This window comes from Penicillium rubens (assembly GCF_028828025.1).
Source record: "Penicillium rubens strain IBT 27055 chromosome Unknown utg000004l_segment0_segment0, whole genome shotgun sequence".
In the NCBI taxonomy this organism is placed as follows: Eukaryota; Fungi; Ascomycota; class Eurotiomycetes; order Eurotiales; family Aspergillaceae; genus Penicillium; species Penicillium rubens.
Genome location: NW_026890602.1, coordinates 78,998 through 100,982, shown reverse-complemented (window position 1 = coordinate 100,982; position 21,985 = coordinate 78,998). Strand labels below are relative to the sequence as shown.

General features: G+C 48.6%; 10 protein-coding genes across 10 annotated transcripts; 3 read left to right on the top strand and 7 right to left on the bottom strand.

Moving 5' to 3' along the window:
* Positions 1-526: 526 nt before the first annotated feature.
* On the bottom strand, positions 527-1,691 carry N7525_009988 (uncharacterized protein; the record flags this gene model as incomplete). The annotated part of the gene is made up of 5 exons (XM_061214928.1): positions 527-697; positions 750-859; positions 920-1,018; positions 1,087-1,257; positions 1,334-1,691. The coding sequence occupies 5 exons, from the start codon at positions 1,689-1,691 to the stop codon at positions 527-529; spliced, it is 909 nt and encodes a 302-aa protein (XP_061067440.1).
* Positions 1,692-2,486: 795 nt separating this feature from the next.
* Positions 2,487-2,934, bottom strand: N7525_009987 (uncharacterized protein; the record flags this gene model as incomplete). The annotated part of the gene is made up of 2 exons (XM_061214927.1): positions 2,487-2,817; positions 2,894-2,934. The coding sequence occupies 2 exons, from the start codon at positions 2,932-2,934 to the stop codon at positions 2,487-2,489; spliced, it is 372 nt and encodes a 123-aa protein (XP_061067439.1).
* Positions 2,935-3,222: 288 nt separating this feature from the next.
* Positions 3,223-4,681, bottom strand: N7525_009986 (Nur1/Mug154 family protein; the record flags this gene model as incomplete). Its single annotated transcript, XM_002560226.1, has 2 exons — positions 3,223-4,329; positions 4,424-4,681. 2 exons carry the CDS (start codon positions 4,679-4,681, stop codon positions 3,223-3,225), a joined length of 1,365 nt encoding a protein of 454 aa, XP_002560272.1.
* A 317-nt stretch (positions 4,682-4,998) lies between these two features.
* N7525_009985 (H(+)-transporting V1 sector ATPase subunit F) lies at positions 4,999-5,678 on the top strand (the record flags this gene model as incomplete). The annotated part of the gene is made up of 5 exons (XM_061214926.1): positions 4,999-5,025; positions 5,082-5,116; positions 5,192-5,225; positions 5,312-5,449; positions 5,538-5,678. 5 exons carry the CDS (start codon positions 4,999-5,001, stop codon positions 5,676-5,678), a joined length of 375 nt encoding a protein of 124 aa, XP_061067438.1.
* Positions 5,679-6,258: 580 nt separating this feature from the next.
* On the bottom strand, positions 6,259-6,920 carry N7525_009984 (ML domain-containing protein; the record flags this gene model as incomplete). The annotated part of the gene is made up of 3 exons (XM_002560224.1): positions 6,259-6,348; positions 6,417-6,633; positions 6,703-6,920. The coding sequence occupies 3 exons, from the start codon at positions 6,918-6,920 to the stop codon at positions 6,259-6,261; spliced, it is 525 nt and encodes a 174-aa protein (XP_002560270.1).
* A 668-nt stretch (positions 6,921-7,588) lies between these two features.
* Positions 7,589-9,746, bottom strand: N7525_009983 (putative bifunctional fatty acid transporter/acyl-CoA synthetase (FAT1); the record flags this gene model as incomplete). Its single annotated transcript, XM_002560223.1, has 5 exons — positions 7,589-7,760; positions 7,820-7,963; positions 8,030-9,176; positions 9,233-9,388; positions 9,461-9,746. 5 exons carry the CDS (start codon positions 9,744-9,746, stop codon positions 7,589-7,591), a joined length of 1,905 nt encoding a protein of 634 aa, XP_002560269.1.
* A 760-nt stretch (positions 9,747-10,506) lies between these two features.
* Positions 10,507-12,047, top strand: N7525_009982 (putative peroxisomal 3-ketoacyl-coA thiolase (Kat1); the record flags this gene model as incomplete). Its single annotated transcript, XM_002560222.1, has 6 exons — positions 10,507-10,602; positions 10,669-10,764; positions 10,820-11,668; positions 11,725-11,789; positions 11,841-11,952; positions 12,009-12,047. The coding sequence occupies 6 exons, from the start codon at positions 10,507-10,509 to the stop codon at positions 12,045-12,047; spliced, it is 1,257 nt and encodes a 418-aa protein (XP_002560268.1).
* A 2,055-nt stretch (positions 12,048-14,102) lies between these two features.
* On the bottom strand, positions 14,103-14,792 carry N7525_009981 (uncharacterized protein; the record flags this gene model as incomplete). Its single annotated transcript, XM_061214925.1, has 2 exons — positions 14,103-14,126; positions 14,274-14,792. The coding sequence occupies 2 exons, from the start codon at positions 14,790-14,792 to the stop codon at positions 14,103-14,105; spliced, it is 543 nt and encodes a 180-aa protein (XP_061067437.1).
* A 2,486-nt stretch (positions 14,793-17,278) lies between these two features.
* N7525_009980 (uncharacterized protein) lies at positions 17,279-18,847 on the bottom strand (the record flags this gene model as incomplete). Its single annotated transcript, XM_002560220.1, has 1 exon — positions 17,279-18,847. One exon carries the CDS (start codon positions 18,845-18,847, stop codon positions 17,279-17,281), a length of 1,569 nt encoding a protein of 522 aa, XP_002560266.1.
* A 1,016-nt stretch (positions 18,848-19,863) lies between these two features.
* Positions 19,864-21,532, top strand: N7525_009979 (sterol homeostasis protein ARV1; the record flags this gene model as incomplete). The annotated part of the gene is made up of 4 exons (XM_002560219.2): positions 19,864-19,896; positions 19,973-20,254; positions 20,316-20,369; positions 20,426-21,532. The coding sequence occupies 4 exons, from the start codon at positions 19,864-19,866 to the stop codon at positions 21,530-21,532; spliced, it is 1,476 nt and encodes a 491-aa protein (XP_002560265.2).
* Positions 21,533-21,985: the final 453 nt, after the last annotated feature.

The following is a 21,985-nucleotide window of genomic DNA, read 5'->3' as shown; positions in this document are numbered from 1 at the left end:
CGCTCATAACGCGTAAGAATAATGTGTCGGAATGCCCATGAGGAATGCCCATGAGGAATGCTAACCCCTGGGGGAAATGCTGAAATAACCCATCTGGAATGGGCAGTTTCCTCGTGAGCCCCACATTTCAAGAATGAATTGCATCACCTGTAGAAGTTGAATAGCTGAAGTTTGAGAAGAAAGTGCGATCCAGATATCTGAAGGTGGCGTTGAGCATTGTGGTAGAGGGCGATTGTCTACTCCGTACGGATACAGAATCCAATGAATCAATGGCTCGATTAGTTACATCCATGGATGTATTGAATTTCTGTAAGCTCGACTGGCACATTCTGCCCCTTGGGTTCATGACTGATTCTTTGCAGATGGTTGGCAGTAAACGGGTAGATATTTCAAACGGTATAACGCGTTACTTGGACTTCCCTCGGAGCCATATCATCTCGAAATCGAGGGAAATTAAGGTGAAAAAGAACGTAAAGGTTTTGTCTGAAGGCAAGCTAAAAATTCTCCTGGAGAAATGGAAAGTATCCTACACATCGGGGGGAAGAGTCACGGGGTCATCTTCCATGGACACATCCTTTGAAGTATTCCTAGACGTGTAAGACGACTGGGAAACCGCCTCCCTCATAATAAAAGCAATCATACTCGTGATACGAGAGTAGTTCCCACCAGGCGTTTTCGTCATGATAACTTTGGTGAACTGTTAACATTAGCTAGGTAGTTCTGTGAGATTTCGGAATGTATTAATATACCTCGCTCCTTTCGTTAATCCGAAGAAAACGGAACTCCTCACCATCGGTACTCAGACCATAAACTGTAGAGTTCTGAGAAGGCTGGGTCCTTCTTTCTTGGTGGACACAGGCTGGAAATAGAACTTTCAGTTAGTAAAGAGCTTTTCCAACAGAAGTCCATAAAGACTTACCCATATATCCTAAGGCCTGGTCGTCACCTTGGCTAGCAAGGCCAAGCTTCTTCGCCTCGACAAGGACCAAGTTAATAGCCTTGTCTGCGCCGCCCTTATCTCCGTACCACAATGTATAATCGCAGGTGCCCTTTGCTTGGTACACCTTCCCCTAAGGGGGAACGGACGAGAGGTTAGCGAGGTCTCCATCTGAAGATTCAATGGCCATTGGCCATTGTTTGGATACGGCACAACTGTATCTAACAGAGCGAACAGAATGTCGTTAATGATACAGCGTGTAGCTGCTTCATTCTGTGTTGAAAGGCGTAAATACTTATTGGTGATTTCGATCATTTTCTCTATCAGTTATTAGTTCCAGCCTAATAAAAGCATCAAGCCGCTTAGAGAAATCTCTAGGATTCGGGAATGACTTACGGGCAGAGTCAGGCAGCTCCACCGTCGGGAGTGGGCATGGGGGCCACGGTTGAAGTTCAAGGGATTCTTCGCCTTGCTCTTGCAGTCCGAAGCCATTGACGATGTCAAACCTGGCCGCCTCACCAATAGGAAGCGTTTCGATGGGCCCAGCCTTCTGAATCAATGAAAGCTCGTTTGCCTGCTCAAAAGCCTGGAGACCGACCTCCCAGAGGCTTTCAGAATTTCCTTTCTGGACAGATTCGACGACGTCGTTGAAGACTTTCTCCGCAATCTTCGCAAGGATCTTGGCCTTTTGGGTCTGTTGTCGCCGGTCGCTTTCAGACTCCGACTTTGAATCGACTTCCTTTAGCTTCGTCATTCTCAATCTCACGCAGTCGATGGAAGATGGTTGTAAAGGAACCTTCAAGGCGGCAGAGCTACTCAACGTGACGAAATAGTGCCAGGTTAAGTATACGGGATTGATGGGATAGAAAGCTGCGGGAGGTTAGAAGCTATATCTGTAGCGGGTTTAGCTTGTCCGGTGGGCGACGGCAAGTCTCGTGCGGATGTCGTATGATTCTGTGGGAAGTTCGGTGAAGGGACGGTCACAGGGTATCTGGACGGTCTTGATTCTTCTGTTGGAAGTACGGTGAAGGGACGGTCACAGGTTATCTGGACGGTCTTGATATGTTCGACGGATGTATCTGATGGATCAAGGGAACTTGAACGATGCAGGGCCTTAGGGGAGATGAAGTCGATATGGGTGGAAGAGGTGACAGACGGGACGGTCCGGTCCTGCCAGACGATCCTCTGACCTACCTCCTGCCTGAGGTGTCCAGGGAGAGATCCTCGGTGCTGGGTTTACACCTTATTATGCTGATTCCTTCAGAAACTAACTCCTGGGGATGAATATGATGGATAAGGGCATGAACGTGATGGAATAGGAGAGGTCTGAATTTCCTAAGAAGGTAGGTATGAATACATACATACCTAGGTATGTAAGTATTATGGAAATATTATGGAAGGCGGGATTGTCTCTGTTTCTGCTGGCATAACCAGTACCCCCCATCAGAAAGAATATCTTTCCTCCATGATGATTCCATTTCCTTGCTGCACAGCATCCCCCATCAAGTGGCAGGTCGTCCCCGACCTGTTAGGACATCCCTGTGACGCATTAGAAACTCGTGTACAGCGTCTCACCACCATTCCCCATCATTTTTCTCTTCAGCGCGACGTGCAACTTCCTCTCGTATCGCGTCGGCTTTGTGGGGGTTGTATGCCCCGGATTCACCCTGAACGTACTCAGATGACGAAACGGATCCCTGTCAGTCATGTTCCGGGCCATATTGATGGCTTCTCCTCTTTGGGTTGCGTCGGAAGTGCGCTCCACACGGACGTGTCCGTAGCCCTCTCCTGTCTCTTCCCTGCGCGAGAATTCTTCACTTAGGGCCTGCCTCTCGTGGGGGCTGTATCTCGAAGCTCGGTTTCCCTGAGACTGTCCCAGTCTGTAAATGAAGGTCATAGAAATCCAGGTTGAAGGCGCGGCGTCTCGCATTCTCAATTTTTTGATCTCGGATTCACTTGGAGATGCTCTGGACGGGATCCTTCAGGACCTTCTCCATCGGGACTGATGATGCTCTGGTTCCAACGGAACGGGATGGAGAGACAGCTGTTCGACGGCTAATGTCTGGTGTTGGATTATGTGGACTTCAATCCTCCACAATCGACCTCTCAGACGTAAAATGTAAAGTTGTATCAGGCATAGCCTCAATTAAGGATGGGGATAAATGTACGATGGGTGTGAAGGGTGCTGCTATCGTGTCATTGCCGCGCATGCCTTGGAGAAAACTGCGCATCTGGGTTGGCAAAGTTTCATGCTTGTGTAAATGGAATTCGGTCATTCATTAGTCTTAGAACCGGCCTGCTTCTCGGCGGTTGCTGATGTTATCTGATCTATTGATGGTGGCTGGGTCACCTGGGTTCATTCCTCCCGGCACACTGCTTCTTTTCAGCGGACTGGAGCTCCGCATCAATGGAGTTGTGCCACGCTCCTTGTAAACAAAGTCTCCATTGCTTTGTAAGCGGCGATCGAATGAAGTTGTCGCAGACTTCCTCAGTGGAGAGTTTGCGTGGCTGTAAATACCGAGGCTTCCTCCATCACCTGTTGTTGTTGCAGTAGATCGGAACTGCGGTTGCCGCATTGTTGTGCGACTAGTACCTCGAGCCATCGGCGAGCCATCTCGGGACATGCTCGGGGTGTTGGTTGGTGGACCCTGGAACATAGAGGAGATCGGAGTCGATGCAGTCGGCTGACGAACCGGGGTGAAACCTTCTGGGTCGACGTGCTTCAGGTAATTAGGGTTGGGACTGGTCTTGAAACCACGGTTAATGATGTGGGCTGGGCTGTAAGTCTCGACCCTGTTGCACTCATCCTCAGTCTTGGGCGGTTCACCATACGGATCCGAGAACTGCGTGCCAACATCTCTCATCAAGGGATGCGTTCGAGGTTGTACATATTTAGTGTCATATTCTTTGAAGACCTCTTTGTGTACAACCTTCTGGTCCTTGGCTTGCTGTGTATAAGAAGAAGAAATGAAGGACATCTGCACAGACAGAAGAGCTGTCAAGACGATCGTTGTCACAATCGTCACGCTGGGGCGTGGATCGGAAAGCTGGGTCGGGAGGAACAGCCAGTATACCAAGACGTGTCCTGGGCTAAACAGGCAAAAGAGTCGGAGACAAAGTGGCGAAGGATCCCAAATTGCAAGCTCCCAGACATCCCGCTGTGCATCTGGGTGGGCTCTCGAGTGTGCCGATTCCGTTGATAGCGCCTTGGCGATGTATCGCAGGGGAGACGGCATCATGGGGCTCGAATCAACGCGTACACGATGTGCTGATGGTGTCGCCGGGTTGTTATCGATGGAGTTCTCAAACAGACGATAGTGCCTCGTCTTCTGAAATGTGTAGATGGCATTGGCCGTAGAGGCAACGGCCATCAAATGGACGATGAATGAGGCCTAAGAAGAACAATCACGGCCGATTAGCTTTTCATGGATATCGCGAATAGTTGGGCAACATGAGAGATATAAAGATAGGAAAAGAATAACGTACAAGCCACCCAAGTAGGGATGTGCCATCGTCGTCGCCGAACACATCGTCAAAAGCCTTGCTGCCACCGGACCGACTATTTGCTCGCGCAATAAGGAATATCACGTTGAGCGCAATACCAATAGGCAGAGTCCAGTTTTTCTCCAGCTGATCCCAATCACCGCCTTCAAATTCCTCGGAAAGCCAAAGCAGAAAGTCATATGGATTGAGGTGTGAGCGTATGCGCTCGGAGAGTGGACGGCGGCGTACAAGTCGAGGCATGATGTCGGAGGATGGGAGTCGTAGTAGACGGAAGCTGTTCCTCAGCAGCTTCGTCTTAATCAAGAAGACGATGCAAGAGCATCAAAGGTGAGAGGCGGTTGAGTCAAAGGTCACGATTGTTTTGTGGACGTTGAAGCCCTGCAGTAAACAAATCTGAGAAATTGCATCAGCTTATGTAATGCGCAGCTCCCGGCGATAACCACGGTGATCAACGGACAGCTGGACCAGATCTGTCATTTACCTGATCTATCTCGAACTTCCAGTTCGAAGACTGTGTGTCTCGCAAATCTCAGCCCTTTCATTTATTTCCCCTCATCATGGCGGCATCGGCCGCAACATCCAAGGTACTTGACATCGATTCAATGGAATGACCCCTCCGATCGCTAACTCGGTACCCCAGGAGCGGCAATTCCTTGCTGTCATTGGTGATGAAGAGTAAAGACCCTTCCTACAAATTGCTCGTCCTCGAAAAGGTTGTGCCCAGCTGACCTAGCTCAACCTATAACCCAGCTCCGTTACTGGTCTTTTGCTCGCAGGTGTCGGGGTATGAACTGTTCACTACCCCATCTACGTCACATCTCCATGACATTTATATGAAAAGCCACCCTAACTTACTGGCTCTTCTTACAGCATGTCACCGAACCACCAGACTCCCAGAGAAACTTCCTTGTCGTTGATTCCAAAACCGAGACCTCGGAGATCGAACGGGCGTTCCAGAACTTCACCCAGGAGAGGAAAGACATTGCTGTGCTCTTGATTAACCAGCACGTTAGTTGCTTCCTCGTATCTTGCGCTAGATATTTACAGCGTCCCATCCCATTGCGTACATGTTCACTAACGGGTGCCGCAACCTCAGATCGCAGAACGCATCCGCCATAGCGTCGACGCATTCGCCGATCCTTTCCCGGCTGTCCTCGAAATTCCCAGCAAAGACCACCCCTACGACCCGGAGAAGGACAGCGTTCTTAAACGCGTGCGTCGTCTGTTTGGAGAGTAGACTTGTTTTACATGAATCTTTGTCTTTGTCATTTAGCCGGGAAATGGCGAGTTGGTTTCGCCGTTCCGCCTCCAGGATTTAAACATCACCTGAGGATCTCAGCGTTTGAGTATAGTCGGGAAGAGAACATGGAAATATCAGAGAGGGAAGATACCCAATGCAACTGAGAACTCATATGAGTTCGTATACCCCTTTACATATATTCTCTTCCCGGCTCTACGATTTAACATATGTTGGGTGGTCAGTGGAGATGACGTGATTGTATGTGACAGCCACAGACATGTGGCCGTCAAGCTTTAGTGCCGTACTCGCGGTTTATACAGACGATTGTAAAAGAATAACAGATGCGAAAAGCGTAAAAATGAGAAAGTCCAAATGATATCCGAAAGTACTGCAAAGCGTTATAGAACTCGAAACAACAGATGCGAATGTTGAAGTAGTCATAAGAAGGGCGTGGAAAAGAGCATTGCGGATGTTTGGCCCCCGAGTCAAGCACATAAGCTAATGACGTTGACAGTTTAGCAAATCGAGAGAAGCCACCTGGTGAGTGGATGCAAAGCAATGTCCAAAATAGACAGGATCAAAAGTGAAACACGATGTCATCGGCCTTGAGGCAAGTGACTTGGTTCTGCTCCTTGTTGTACACATCAGCAAGAACGGAGTATTTGCCCTGTAAAAAGGACGTTAGCTGTTTGGTTTACTCTGAGACGATTGTAAAAAAAAAAAAAAACAGCGTACCGGTGGGATCTGCTTGGGCAAGTCCACTTCCTTCGTCAGAACCATCTCGCCCTTCTCTAGGGGACACTCCAGGTCCACATTTTTGAGCTCATCACAGAGGTCCACGGTCTGCTTGATCAAAGTGATGAGACCCCACTTCACTTCCAGGTTCACGGTAGCGCCCTTCTCGATTCTCTCGAGCAAGGTACCTTTGGCGGAGATTGTTAACGTCTGTCCTCTGTTATCACCGAGAGGTTAGCTATCGGAATCTACTACGTTTAGATAATACTCTTCGTGGACGACGTACGGTAGAGGCGGGTTGGGTGCCAGATCCACCGACTCGATCTCGAGTTTGTAGTTGTCTGGCTTGGCACAATACTGCAGGGGGTTTTCACCCTTGACTGGGTACTTCTCATTGTCGTTCGCCTTCAGTGAAGCCTGCGTGGGATCGAAGATAGATAATGCGGCTGCATTTGCAAGAGGAGCGGTAAGAACCAAGAGGCTGGCGGCTGATAAGAACTTCATGCCTATGATAGTTGTAGTTCGGGAAAATGGACGCAGATGGTGGATATCTCAGGTATGTGCAGTCAAGTAGCACCAAAAGAGTGCGTTCAAGGTTCAGAAGGGGTATGGAGTTGGGGATTCAGAGGCTGAGATAAAGGTTGTGAGGAGAAAGAGATGTCACTTGATGACGCCTCCACACGTGATCCCAGGGGCAGATCTATACCGTTTCTGTCGCTCTGTGGTTCTACGACTCATGTACCTGCATGTGAGGAAAGAAATCCCTGCTATGGGAAATTGTATTTCTATTCGAATTCTTTCATGTTCGACGAGAATATTCATCTTATGCTAACATTTAACACAAGTGGGGGAGTTTGATCTGACCCACTATACTCCAGGTCCTTAATCCTTATCAACGATAATGATCGACATCCGAATGCCGTCAGATCAGAGCAGACATGCCAGGGATCAGTTATCTCATTTATGAAACATACATTCCAGGCTCCAAGAAAGCCCTCCACTATGGTTTCCTCCTTGGATGTTGTAGACCCATTCGGGTGGATCCAACTAGACCTCATCGTTCTAACATATCTACAACGGCGTTTATTGTCTGGCCTACATATGTACTCAGGATATCCTAGAACAAGAGGAACAACCTTGGAACCATTGAGTACATTATAAAGAGTGCAGGCTCAGATTTTGGCTTTACCACTCTCAATCTCCGCCCAACTTTGCTCTTCCAGCTTCTGATACTTTGTGCCGTTCAACCAGTACAAAATATCGCCGCCCGAGTCCTGGCGAGGATTCCAGCCCTTCTTCGCTAAATCACCTTTAGCCTGCTTGAAAGTGACACCTGTAGCAACCCTGCAGATTACGCTTGATTAGCAGCGCGGCCAAATTATCGCAATCAAGGGAATGCTTACTTCTCAGTGAGTCGAACCAGTCGAGGCAGAGCGTATGAAGGAACACCCTTCTTCTTGAGCGCCTTGCATAAGGTCGACATCAACTCAGTCTCAACCTCTGGTGACTCTAGTGTAATACCAGCGGCTCCAGCTTGACCATCATACCTAGTATAGACCGTCAGCAATCCAATCTTGCCGAACAAAAGAGAGAAAGACAGCCTCGAGACATACCCGCTTAGCTTCACACCATATACCACAGCATCATGCACACCCTCAATCCGGCAAATATGGTCCCGAATCTCACCCGCACTAACGTTCTCACCCTTCCACCGGAAAGTGTCACCAACCCGGTCCTGGAACCTCACCCACCCAGATTCATCTTGAACAACCAGATCACCAGTCCGCTGGAACAGATCTCCCTTCTGGAACACATCACGCAGAAGCTTCTCTTCCGTCGCACCCTCATTACCCAGATACTCAATCAGCATACCGCGGTCCCGGACGCGACCAATTGCCTCTCCCTCCTGTCCAAGCGCAGCCCTCACACAGAACCCAGTGGCAGGATCCCGGTACGGCATCTCGGTGTTAGTATCGTACTTGACGATGAAAGTGTCATCTTCCAAGAACCGGCGGATAGGCCCAGAAAACCCGACCTTGCCAGCGCCCCAAGCTCCAACACCGTGGTTGTCGAATTTGGCAACTCCCTCGGTTGAGCGGTAGAACTCGCGGATCTCAGGGACGTTGAAGCGCTCACGGAACTTCTCCCAGATCTCCCCGCGCAGCCCGTTACCGCTTGCCACAATGCACTTGTGGTCCTGGTCGTAGGGTGATGGCGGTGTCGCGAGAAGGTACCGGCATAGCTCGCCGATGTATAGGATGCGGGTTGCACCTGAATCGTGCACTTCCTTCCAGAATTTCGAGGCGGAGAATTTACGTCCAAGGCATAATGTGCCTCCGTTTCCGATGGCGGCACAAAGGCCGGTGAAGAAGGCTGTACCGTGGAATAATGGTAGAGGGGAATACACGCGGAATGGGTGGTACTTTGAGTGGTTGCTTACATCTGCCGAGTGTGGGTTGGAGGTGATTAGAGTGAGCATGTTGCGGATCGCGCAGGCTTTGGGTTTCCCGGTTGTTCCTGATGTGTAGATCAGGAGGGAGAGGTCCTTTGGGCTACGCTTGGCTGCTGCAAGTCCTAATGGGGAGAATTGCTGGAGGGTTCCAGAAGTGATGGGCTCAATTGCGCCTGCTTCGGCACCTTCGAATGAACCCAGGCTGAGTGTGAAGTGTGGTAGGTCGACGCAGACGTGTTGACACAGGTCTGCGGTTGAGATGATCAATTTGGAGCCGGAGACGTTGACGCAATGGGTGAAAGTATCGTCTGTCACTAGTGTCAACAGTCTATTCCCCTGGGTTGGAATTGGATGATCCACAAACCTCGCAGGTTGGTATTGATCATCGCTGCCACAGCGCCCAGTTTTGATAGAGCGTATACGGTCATGACCATCTCCGGTGAGTTGGTGGTAAAGACACCCACTGTATCACCGGGATTGATATCACGACTCTTCAAAAGAGCAGCCATTCTGTCGACCACTGCAAACAGTCGTATCAGCAATCAGATGTACCTAGGTGATATTTCCTCTTCGATGGAGGAGCGATACTAACAATCTTTCAATTGGCCATACGACCAGGTCTTCTGCTCAAACCAGAGCGCATCTGTGGTAGCTCGTCCTTCCACTTCCACCGCCCGCTCGAGCATCTTGTAGATGGTTGTTGAGCCATCGAGCTTAGCGATGCGCTCACTTAACCGCTTTGCGGCAGCCTTGTCGCTGTGGATTGTTCGCAAATCAGTGGCAATGGCAAGCTTCGCGTTCAGATAAGCGCCGGCGGCCACCGACAAGGCCGATGCCATAGCTACAGCAGGCGCACCGACTTCGGATAAAATGTCCATCGCGACAGAGAAGCTTGAGATATATTCAGTCGAGGCTTCTTGTCAATTCAGTAAGGATTCAATGTCTCGACGAAATGAGTGGTTCTTCTGCAACGGGTATCGTCTATTCTCTCTGTTGTGATGGAAATTTAGAACCTCTCCGAAACTGGGCAGATATAAAGATCGCCAGGCCTCGGGGACTCTGACGGAAGTTAGCCAGACTCGATCTGCCGTTCATAAACAGAGGCAATTCCCTAGGCCTTTTTACATTGGCCATCACCCGTAGTGGAGTCTGTTTACGGGAAATCCCCCATATTGCCCCCGGTTGGGCTTTTTCCCCAGTTTTGGTCAATAGCTCTTCCACGTCGGAATTGTTCTTGAAAGATGAGGCCACATCAACATATTAGATTCAATATGTAGTTGAAGGACAGAGTATGGAATTCTCCATCTGTCGATTTACTCCCATCGCGATGAAATTCAAATATTCAAATATACAGATATACAGATATTTGAAGCCAATGTACATGTGGGCCCATGAAACCTCTTCAATACCCCAATCTACCAATCACCATCTCCCATGACAAGCCGAGGAACGGCCAATTACCGTATCATACACTGAGTGACCTCCGAAGGTCTCGGTACTTCCACTCGGTTCGGCGTGGAGGAAACCTGGAGAAGCCGCGGTTCATTTCTTTTAGCTTGAAACATTTGAAGACATTAAAGAGATCAAAAAGAGATTAGAACCAGTCTTATCTTTTTCAAGTTGTCTTCTTCATCTACAATGTCTTCACCACAACAACGTCTGAACTCCGTCGCCAACCAGCTGGCTCCTGGCTCGGCCCGCCAAAAGATTCTAGCCAAGAACCCAGATGACGTGGTATGTTACTGCTTTGCTGCTTTACACAACTCCTTGCGCCTTGGATTAATATTAATCAATTGGCAGGTCATCACTTACTTGGCCCGGACGCCGCTCACCAAAGCCCGCAAAGGTGGATTGAAGGATACCACCGTGGATGATCTCCTCATCTCACTTCTCACGGTATTTTTTTCTCCCCCATTGGGAACAAGTCTCAGTAACTAATGTATCAAAACAGACCGTTCGCGAGAAGTCCAACCTTGACCCCAACCTCGTTGAAGATGTCTGTGTTGGCAATGTCCTCTGCCCCGGCTCCGCATATGTCGCCCGTTCCGCCGTGCTGGCAGCAGGCTACCCCGTAACAGCAGCTGCCTCCATCGCCAACCGATTCTGCTCGTCCGGTCTACTGGCCGTGCAAAACATCGCCAACCAAATCATCGCAGGATCCATCGATGTCGGTGTGGCCGTGGGAGCCGAGAGCATGAGCAAGAACGCCGACGGCGGCGCCCCCGAAATGTCCGAGCGCATCACCAAGCACCCGATCGCATCGCAGAACTCCCAACCCATGGGCCAAACATCGGAGAATGTGGCGAACCAGTTCAACATCTCGCGCGAGCAACATGACAGATTCGCTGCCAACAGTTTCCAGAAAGCTGAGCGCGCCCAGAAGGCCGGCTGGCTGGAGGACGAGATCGTCCCCGTCAGGACTCAAATTAAGGACCCCAAGACCGGCGAGGTCAAGGATATTGTCGTGGTCCGTGACGACGGCATCCGCTACGGTACTACCCCCGAGTCCCTCGGCAAGGTCCGCGCTGCCTTCCCCCAGTGGGCCCCTAGCGCTACCACCGGCGGTAACGCCAGTCAAATTACTGATGGTGCTGCTGCGCTGGTTCTGATGAAGCGCTCGCGCGCCCAGCAGCTTGGCCAACCCATCGTTGCCAAGTTCTGTGGCGCTACCGTTTCTGGTCTGGAACCCAGAATAATGGGTATTGGCCCATCCCTTGCCATTCCCAAAATCCTGAGCAAGTTCAACTTGAGCAAGGATGACATTGATATTTTTGAGATTAACGAGGCCTTTTCTTCAATGGTAAGTTTACAAAGTAGTGACTATTTACTTTGCAAGACTAACATACTTCATTACAGGGTGTGTACTGCGTCAACAAGCTGGGCTTGGATGAATCCAAGGTGAACCCGCGTGGTGGTGCTATGTAAGAGTTTCTTCGACCAAATTTGATTGATACCATACTAATATCTCAAAGTGCTTTTGGTCACCCTCTGGGCGCCACTGGCGCACGCCAGGTTGTCACTGCTCTGTCTGAGCTACGTCGACAGGATAAGCGAGTCGCCGTGACTTCGATGTGCGTGGGCACTGTAAGTTACCTCCGATCATCATGACCCTGATGTCAGATATTAATCTCTTCGAATAGGGCATGGGTATGGCCGGTATCTTTGTTTCTGAGCATTAGGCATGCAGAAAAGCGTCTGCCAACAATGACTGTCGATATTGTATATATTGTTCTATACGCACCGAATACGACTCTTTGATTATGATACATAGTCTATACGCTGATCCGATGGATGCTAACTGCTCGAAATTGTTTGTAAAAGGTGTCTTTTCATAGGAGTTGGCCTTTCCCGATTGAGAAGTATCACAGCAGGGAAGGAACGAACGTGGGTGAGCTTTACAGTGATGATATTCTTAGGAACTAAACAAACATTGGACACCCCAGCTTGCTTTTCTCACAGAATGATACAGCGAGAAGGACTTGTCTTTGCTTCTGCTTGTCCGTGCAATATGTAGATTCCACTGTACACTGGAGTCATCACCGTTTGGTATGCCTTCCCTTCTAGCAAAGCGACATTCCGGTAATACATCTCATCCTCGGATAGAGCATTCGGACACCTAGCCTGAATAGACTCCCTTTCGAACCGTAGGCGAGAGTCCACTATTTCGTGTTTTGCTGAAGACGACTTAGGTACATTATCAAGACGATACTTCCACTGAGGATCTTCTATGCTTAACCCCGGTCCTAGGTCTATCCACGGGGTAAGAGTGAGGCTTGCATGAGTTTCATCCAGGGTTCGAAGCTCCAACTGCCAAGAGGTATTACATTTATCACAACTCCCTTAGTCGGCTAGGACTTTGGGGCTTGTGGTAGAGCAATAACGCCTAATTTGAGAGGCTAAGATATCGCTGAAGCCCGGGTCAAAAGTGTGGATATGCTTACAGACTTTCATAGGTCCGTTTTCGCGGCATGGCCATATCCGTGGTAGATTTTGTCGGGTTACTACCGCTATGTCTTGCCTCCGCATATATAGAGCCGGAGGCGTAGAGCAAATTCGAGCTTCAGCAGAGAATAGCGCTATCATGTCTTCTTGGGTATCCCCTTCTGGTGTCTTGTTGATAGGGGGTTGTAGTAAGGGCGGGCCTTTAGATCTGAATCGGTTCGCTTTTATCTCTGTGTAGAGTAATGACTCAACGGGGATTCCAAACTCCGGTCCATAGTAAAACCTTCTCATGGCAAGCTGTAGATGCACAAAGTGAAATTTGTAAAAGGTATATGATGGGTGGTGAGCGAGGGGTAGATGTCTTATAAGGTTCCAATTGGTATAATCTAAGGCATCTGTGCGGTGGTTGACCATAGGATGATAGCAGCTTGGCAGCCCAGCCTTTTTCCACAATGAAGTTGACGGCAAATAAAGCAGAGACGCTACTGCGGTAGGTCGTAAGAAAGCCGAGATAACAGCTTGATACGTGCGTCATCCGTGGGGTTTCCGGTGCGGCAGTTTGAGAAGTTCTTAAAAGCAGTTCCACCAAAGGAATGTAGCAGATAACGGTTCCCTAAGGCGAGACAAGCAAGATCAACTGATGATAAGTGCTCAGAGATCATCCATAATAGCTCAAGTGGGAGGTCGGTCAAGGACGATGGCTTTCGGGTGGTGGCCATCCTGGTTGCTCCCTTGCTCCCTCCACTTGATATCCGAGGTGCCAAACAGTCGCTTGGACCGACGGAGGTAAAAGATCCAAAAGGTGACCACCGGTCCTATGCCGATGGGAAAAGAATGCTGAGTGTAGAAGGAGAAAAGAGAAGAATAGAGAAGAGTAAGGATCCAAGTCAAACAATAATTACCGCGTCTTAGAGGCGACGGTTTAAACGTGGCATTGAAACGATTATCCCGTTTGACCCCTGACGTCAAATGACATTGTCTATCCATGAGTATTCCACAAGAAAAGGTGTATAAGGGGACCCGGATGGGATGGCCCAGTTTTGGCCTGATTCATGCCTTATTGCTTCAAATGTTGTCATTTGGCGGGCAGAAAACATTGAAGATCCATCCATGGATGGATGCTACCTGAATTACCAATACGCCGTATTAGGCGGCGTGTCACTTCTATAGGATGTTATGACTACATGTACAACATAGCTAGGTACATAGCTATTGTTAACGAAAGTATGGAGCAACCTTCCAAATATATGGTAAAATTATGTAACTCGCGATGTGGTGATCCGGCTAATGGTTTAATTGTGTGTAGCGATATTGTCCTGTTGCAAAGTAAAGCACGCCAGTAAATTAGTCTCAGAAAGTGATCCAAAACCTAGGCCCCCTATGCTATGGATAGAGAAATCATCTTGCAATACTGATTTATGTTACCCTTTGCGTATATGCGGGGCTCAGGGGAAATGACTTACATCGAACTTCGCCGAAATAGCTTTGACATCATCCTTCAGAATAAGTTGCATGGTCATCTCATCTTGTTCCGAGTCACCTATCCAACTTGTGATAGTTCCGCTGTCGAAGACTGGGCGTAAGGCACGGATTCCACTATTACCAGTGACTATTCCGAATCCTCGCAGATGTCGGCCATAGAAGTCGATTGTTACTTGGCTTCCTGGTAGCCGGTGCCCAAGTGTGATATTCGGGATTTCCGCATCTGCACTTATCAGATCAAATCCAATGATGTGAGACCTCCTTCCTCTTGTCGTTCCTTCATGTAAGATGAACACCGTCATGCCTATAACAAGGTCATGTAACAAAGCTGTGTGCGACACGGGAATTGGCTCTTCCTGGCGACATTTGCACTTAAACCCGTCTCTCCACAACCGTTTCGGAATTCTATCGCAGCGAATCTCTGCTGCAGCCTCTTTCCAGGCTACCTCATCGAGCGAGTTGTCTTCAAACTCAGTTTGGCCGCTTAGGGCTTGTGTCATTGAGTACCTGTCCCTTAGCCAACAATTATTTCTCCACTGTCGACGCACAGACCAGACGTGGAGATATGCTTGTTCAATTCTTGCTGTACAATGGTATATCGATCGCCAGTTCTTCTGTTTCCCGCGATCATCCGTTAGACAATTCAGAAATCCACGGTCTCCATTTACTCGAAATCTCGTCCTCCAGAATGATTGTAGCGAGAAAACAGGTACCATCGCTCGGGATACAAGTCGAAGGCCGAGGAAATCGGCAGTGGAAAGGTAGGCCGCGATTTCAAGTCGTATCTCTATGGGGAGCCGGCCGAAGCAGTCAGGTCCAAGAAATGTACTGTTGCTCGCGCCTATGTTTAAACGCTGAATTTTTGATAGTTGTTTAGTGTCATCTCCAATGCCTCGGATAATCGGCCTTATGAGTGGATGCTGGAGGCTTGACCAAAGTGAGTCAAAATCGTGTACGCCTTCCGCTGTTCTTGAAGCGGATCTGTTCCTGCAGACTTCAAAAAGTCTGTCTAGATCGACCTCATCGTTTGCAAAATGCCGGATCAATAGAGACCAACAGCAAGAATGAATCAAGAAAGCTGTGGCTGGCTTGCTATTGGCCATACTCCACCAAGGGCCGAGTTCAAGGTCGCTATCAGGGGTGCTGTCCCCTTCTTCGAGTTCCTCTGATCCGACTTCAGAAATGCTGGACAGTTGCGTTCCCTCTGGCGTTAAATAAACTATAGGCGTTGAGTCTAGTGAAGAAACCTTGTCTGCCTAGTTGCGGACTTACTGGCTCGATACAATGCCATCCAAGGATAGTCAGTGCGTATTTTCCATTCACAAGATACGCAGTGCGAGGTTAAAGTGTAGCACTGCATTCCGGCTTTTTTTCTCTCTCTCAGTCTGGCGATTCTCCATCCATAATAAGGCCAATTTGATCAACGAAAGATATCATGTGTAAGGCAACAGAAGCTTAAACAGTAAGGCGCGGACTGTGACTTATGAACAATAAGGTTGAAAGTGTCATTGTGATATCAATCTCAACATGTGAGAACTCATGGAACCATCCGGATGGTTCAAACTCTATATTCTCTTGTTTTGTATGCATGTTCTTCCATCTAACATATTGATTACCACATATGTACAGACATAGACGTCTATCCACATTACTAGTATTGATCGGTAAGTTGAGATTTGGAATGGAAGGTTAAAATACCAAGTAGCTGAAAATGAATGCGACCTCGGAATTTCTGCTAACCCGATGATCATAGTAAAAGGAGCAATTCGCACGGTTGAGTAAAATATAGGTGGGGAACTACAACATATGTACAGTGACGCAGCAAAAAATCTAGCACCCTAGCCCCACACCCCCTTGATTACATAAATTTCTGCCAGTATAAAAGCTCCACGAATTCATACTAGTGAAATCTATTATGGTGTATACCACCCTAGCTCTCAATAGGAGCCTCCACCCGGTGCGGTATCGTCTCAGAGAGATGCCTCATATGATCCAGATTTAACCTATGCCATGTATGCTGCAGTTTTGACTGAAATAGCCTTTGGCATATCATTATTCCCTATATAAATAAGATCAGGCCGATGCTTATAGATAGATGAGCTCCCATTAGCGCGAAATTATGGCGGTGTAGATAGTATAGGAAGGCGGTATACATGTGGGGCAAAAGGGGGTGTTAGATCTTTTGCTGCGTCACTGTACCCGTCGCATGCACTCTTAAAAATACCGTATTTTATCAAAGAATTACCCTTTTATGGTTTTTGTGGGTAGGAGAATTTAACTTTGAATGGCAGCATTACAAAACATTACGTTACCGGCCCGGACCGAATCTTATTGCTGCGTACCTACATATGTACCTAGGTAGGTAGGTATGTACATACATATGTAGGTAGGATGTAGGTACTAGGTAATGTTGCGCACCAACCATAGTGCTTATATATAAAGGAATATTAAGGCTGCAGGAGGATAATAGCTTACCACATATATTGAACAACGTACAAATAGAGACCAACGGTGTTGAACCTAGGAGGTCAAAATTCTAAGACCTAATACGCTTAGGCTTAGCTTAGGCTTAAACGCTTGATGCATCAAGAAAGGTACAACTTTTGTCTAAGTTTGGGGGGCTGTTTGCATCCTCCAGCCCCCAACCAATAATGAGTTTCTTGTGCTCCACCGATCTGATGAGCTTTCCTTTTGGAGCCCCGCTTTCTCGGTCAGAATGATCAGAATAATACAAGCCTCTGGAACAACACGGTAATGCCATTAAAGAACAAAGCAAGCTACTTGATCGAGTGCACACATTTATGAAGATCTCCGGCCAGAGAACATCCTCTGGAGCGAAGAGCTCGGATGTGCTTTGATCATCGACTTTCATCGCACTACGTTGAAGCGTCAACTAATTCTTCAGAGGCTTTGAGAGCTTTAAACTATAAAGTATCGAAGGAGAGGCATGCTCTCGGTAGCATCATAGCTCAGGCCTAGGTCTTATTTACGATTCAGCACAGATCTCCATCCTCTCCCTCTCTACCCTTTCCTTCTCTTCCCTCTCCATCTCCTTCCATCTGATCTCCTTCATTCGTTGAATCCATCCCACAGTGTACTCATCTGGATCCCAAGTGAGACGCCCTATGCTCCTCTCTTTGAGCTTCAAAGCCACGTATTCCTCCATAAGCTTCTTCTCTCCATGTTCTAAGAGATGAAGCCTCTTGCGCCATACATCACGATTATTGTCGTCTGCAATTTCTGTCTTCCCAAAGAACCGCTGATCAATCTTTTCCCAATATATGGCATCGAAAGCAAAATTGTGCCTTGCAGCGTACATGATCCAAAAGTTTCCACTCTGCCAGCTGTCCCGCATCTGACTAGACAGCCGCTGGCTCTGAAGTAGCTGTTTGTTCTGAATTGCCTCGTCCTCGCATTTCCGCATTGCCCCAAGAAACGTCTGAAGTGGTTTCTCATACTCTGCACACCATTCATCTAGGCCCCCAGGCCAATCTTCTGGCTTTTTAAGAAGCAGCCACCAAGGTGGTGCATAAGTAAATTCAACCGGAGCAGTATAGGTAAACTCCCAATCCACGACTCCAATAACTTTCTCGGTTTCATCAATAAGTACATTTTCAGGTCGAAAATCGTCACACCATACTGGGAATGGGCCATTATCATGCAAAATCCATTGCCGCCTTTGCTCCGGGTTTCGAACCAGTTTTCGGAAGAGAAATCTAGCAACAAATCTGCGCCGGAAAGTATCCGCTAAGACATCAATGTCAATATCTGCCTCAATATCTGCCTCATTCCTTTGGCTTTTGAGGTGTGAAAGATGCAACTCCGCCAGGGCTTCAAAGTATGATGAAGCTTTGTCATATGTGGTAGTCGGTAATTCTGATCGAGGGAGCGTCCCTAACTGAACAATTTCGTTCATAGAGTAGGATAACGGCCGACATGATGATTCCCATATAGAATTGTTATTCTTGTGCAGGGATCCTATCCGGCTCAAAGAAAGTGTCGCCAGCGAAAGAGAAATCTTGGCTAGTTCTTTGTAGAGAGATTCCAGCCTAACCAGCTCAAGGCCTGGATTAAGTACAGGATTTTCTCCTGCTTCGCGTCCCGGGGCCTCAAGAAGATCACTCATACTTTCTTTGTGTTGGATATAGTTCATTATGATCAAAGGCCCCAGGTCTGAAGTACTCTCTTTTGTCTCTACCGAGCGAAAGACAGAGGGCACTCGAATGGGCATTTGGTCTGCGGTTTTCTCCAAAATAAATTGCATAGCAGAGACTTCGTTGCGAACTTTTTCTTCGGGTAACATCACAGCACCCGGCAGTGGGAACCGTATGACAGCGCAAAAGTTATTGGTAAAATTCATCTTGAAACAGACATTGAAACCACCAGTGGAGAGGAATTCGAAAAGTTCCCATTGAAGGTCGCTAAACTCTTCAGAAAGAATGATTCCGATATCATTGTAGATGTCCTCATCAGTGCGAAGAAGTTCTGGCCAGTCCTTCCAGATCTGGGTGCTTATTGCCCAGGCAACATCGTCGTAAGGTTTACATATAGGCATTTTGAGAGAAATGAATGAGAAGATGGTTTGAGGAGGATAGAAATTTTCAGCACCTTTTAGATAACATAAATTGCTGGTAGTGAATGGAAAAATATGGGGGGACAGTATCGAAACCACCTGGGCAGCTATTAGGGACAGGTCACATAAAAGTAACAAAAGTACTTTTCATCGGGATAACAGTAGTCCCGAACCATATCAGCGGTAGAAGCAGCCGGCAAAAGTTCTCAGGAGAAGCGCACGGGAAACATTTACAATATATACAAACGTTGACATTATCTATCACTAGATCTTAGTCTGCCTATATGCATTAATGATATGCAACAGAATACATTGACAAGACCGAGCTAGTCATGCCGTGTTTCCTCGCGTCTCCGGCCTCATGTTGTACAATTTCTTCGTTTATGATATTACGTTTGTAGAATAGTAGCATCGAATCATTCCCATAATGCATTAGGGTTGAATCGCCACCGTGATTTGGATATTGGCAGGATGCATGCGTCTGATTCCGCAGATACCGCTCCTCAAAACGCACCGTAGTAGGTCAGGGCTAGCGTTTTGATTGTTCTTTACGTGGGGAGCGCGAGGAGAAGCTATTGCTTGGATCTTGGGACTTAGTGGGTTTGCGAGAACTGCGAACTCGCGGGCCGTCTATCCAAATTTATAGAGTGAATGTCATAGTGAACAGTTAGCTCACGAGGCAGACAGAGGCGAGGTCCCAATTTTAGATAGAACACGCCTTCGCGGCCAATCAAGACATCTCCTCCAATGATTCCAAGGCTCACCCTAGGTTGGAGGGAGGAGGTCGAGGGTTATATACTACCACGCACAGGAGCGCAGAGCAACCGACCACGTTAAACTGGGACTGTGATACACAAACCAGACACAATCTACATCCAGTATCCGATATGGTGTAGTGGCTAACATCGCCGTCTCTCACACGGCAGCCGGGGGTTCGATTCCCCCTATCGGAGTTTCTTTTTTTTTGCTTTTTTTGTCTCTATTTCCTTTCCAGTATTATGACTGGTTCCCCGGAGAATTGCCTACCTCTAGTAGGTATGCTCTACCTAGGTAGTTCCTTACGTTGCAGCTTCAGGTCATACTTCATAGCCCTGGAGGTATACCTAGGTATCCTCCGATATTGGCTTCACCGCCTTCAATATCCTGATAGGAGACTATCGAGACTCTCGTACATCCCGAAAGATCCTTGGATGTGACGCGATGCCTATTTGCATCGAGTGCTCCTATCCGGTCTCTCACCTGTACAGCGCCTACAGTCGTGCCGATGACAGGTCCCAAGGCAAGGGTGTGCGACTAACGCAATGCCCGCGGTGCCAGCGGTTTGCCGACAAATATGTCGAATATGACTTTGTTGTGCTCTTCATTGACTTGGTGCTAATCAAGCCCCAGGTATAACCGCATTGTACATATCCCAGAGGGACGCCACCTGGCTAACTTATCCCGAAAACAGGTATACCGACATCTCCTCTTCAATCGGCTCGGGCGAGACGACAACCAGTTCGATGTGGGTACACTACGTTAAACAACTGTGAGCCAATTACTGATAAAGTCACCTTTTAGCGATCCATAATCCGCCTTGGGGTTCTTCTGCTTCTCTTCGACGTCTACCTGACCTGGGCACGCATCGAGAAGGACCCATCCCTCGCAACAACCTTCCTGTCACGCGCCCCTATCATTATCCAATACCTCTTCTTCCTCAGTTTGAATGCAGCCGCAACTCTCGCGCATCACCTCACCGTGCGCCTTTTGGCCTCAATCCTGGTCCCGAAGTCGCGCAGATATAGCGGACCAGATAGCAGCAGCAATGCCAACACCAATCCTAGCAGAAAGTCTACTGGAGATGCCACCCTCCTCCCCTCCGGCCCCCCCACGCCAACGACACAACCCTCGCCATCCGGATTGCCGGTAAACCCACACACCCAGAACCCCGCCAGTCATTCCGCCAGCCTACTTTGCCCAACTCCAACCCCTAGCTCATACAGCGAGGTCGCCTCCCCAACCGACCTCTCCCCACCACCGCAAGGCACGTCGTCAATGGGGCCACCGCCTCGACCTGCACCACCCCTGCGCCGGGCATCAACAGCCCCGCTGCAGAACATCCAGCCCCTACCCCCTCCAACAGCCGCAAGCCCAGCAGCGATCAGCACCGCCCTGCTAGTCAGCAGCTGCGCAAAGCTCTTCCCCATCCTGCTGGTAATCTGGGGCGCAGACGGGAGCGGCAGCCTCTCCGACATCCCAGCGCACAGTCCCTCAGCAGCACAGATCCGGGCCTCGACGCAGCCGGCTGCAATGTCGAGCGCGGTGCACCAGAGCCTGTTCGCCACAGCCACGCAAACCTCTTCTCTCATCTCCGCCAAAGCAGCTATACCGACTCCGCCGCCGGATTTGGCTCGTTCTTCTTCGTTCCTGGAATCGTGGCTGGCTGCCACGGCTGCTTCGCTTCGAACTTCCACGCCGACTAGTTATCTGACGGGACTTTTTGATTTGCTTGCTTCGTTGCTTTCTCTTGGTGTTGTGGATACGCACCTAGTACTTCTGAGTAATATTGAGGCATTGTATATCTTACTTGGCTGTGGGTATCTGCGTGCTGTTGCGGTTGCTGTTGCGGGCCAAATCGTCCGGTGGGCAGTGCAGAGGGTGATTCTCGGTGCTGTGGGAGTCGGTTAGGAGTGATTCAGATAACTTGTACTTATACAAAAATTAATTCCACCTAGCTTTACCAGCGTCCATCAAGTGGCCATATCACAAGGCCTGTGTACTCTACGGAGCGAAAATCCCTTGGTCGACATTGGGGGTACTTGTCCATGACATAGTCGTAGGCAATAATTCGACTAGATGTAGTAAATGGCCTAAAAGGGTATGAATATGTACTTTCCATGACCAAAGAAACCGAGCAGCAACTACAGAGCAAAAACCGAATCAAACCAAAAACATAAAATAAAATGCTACCCCGAAAAGGCCATCTAGGGAAGAGCCATACAAAACCATGAAGCAGCTATAAACCCACACAGGCTCGCAATACATACCAATTCCACAAGTAGCCCGCTACCTAGTCTAAGCACAGAGACGGAAAAAGCAGTCTTCATTCCTGTCCGGACCACAAGCGTCGCAGCGTGAGAT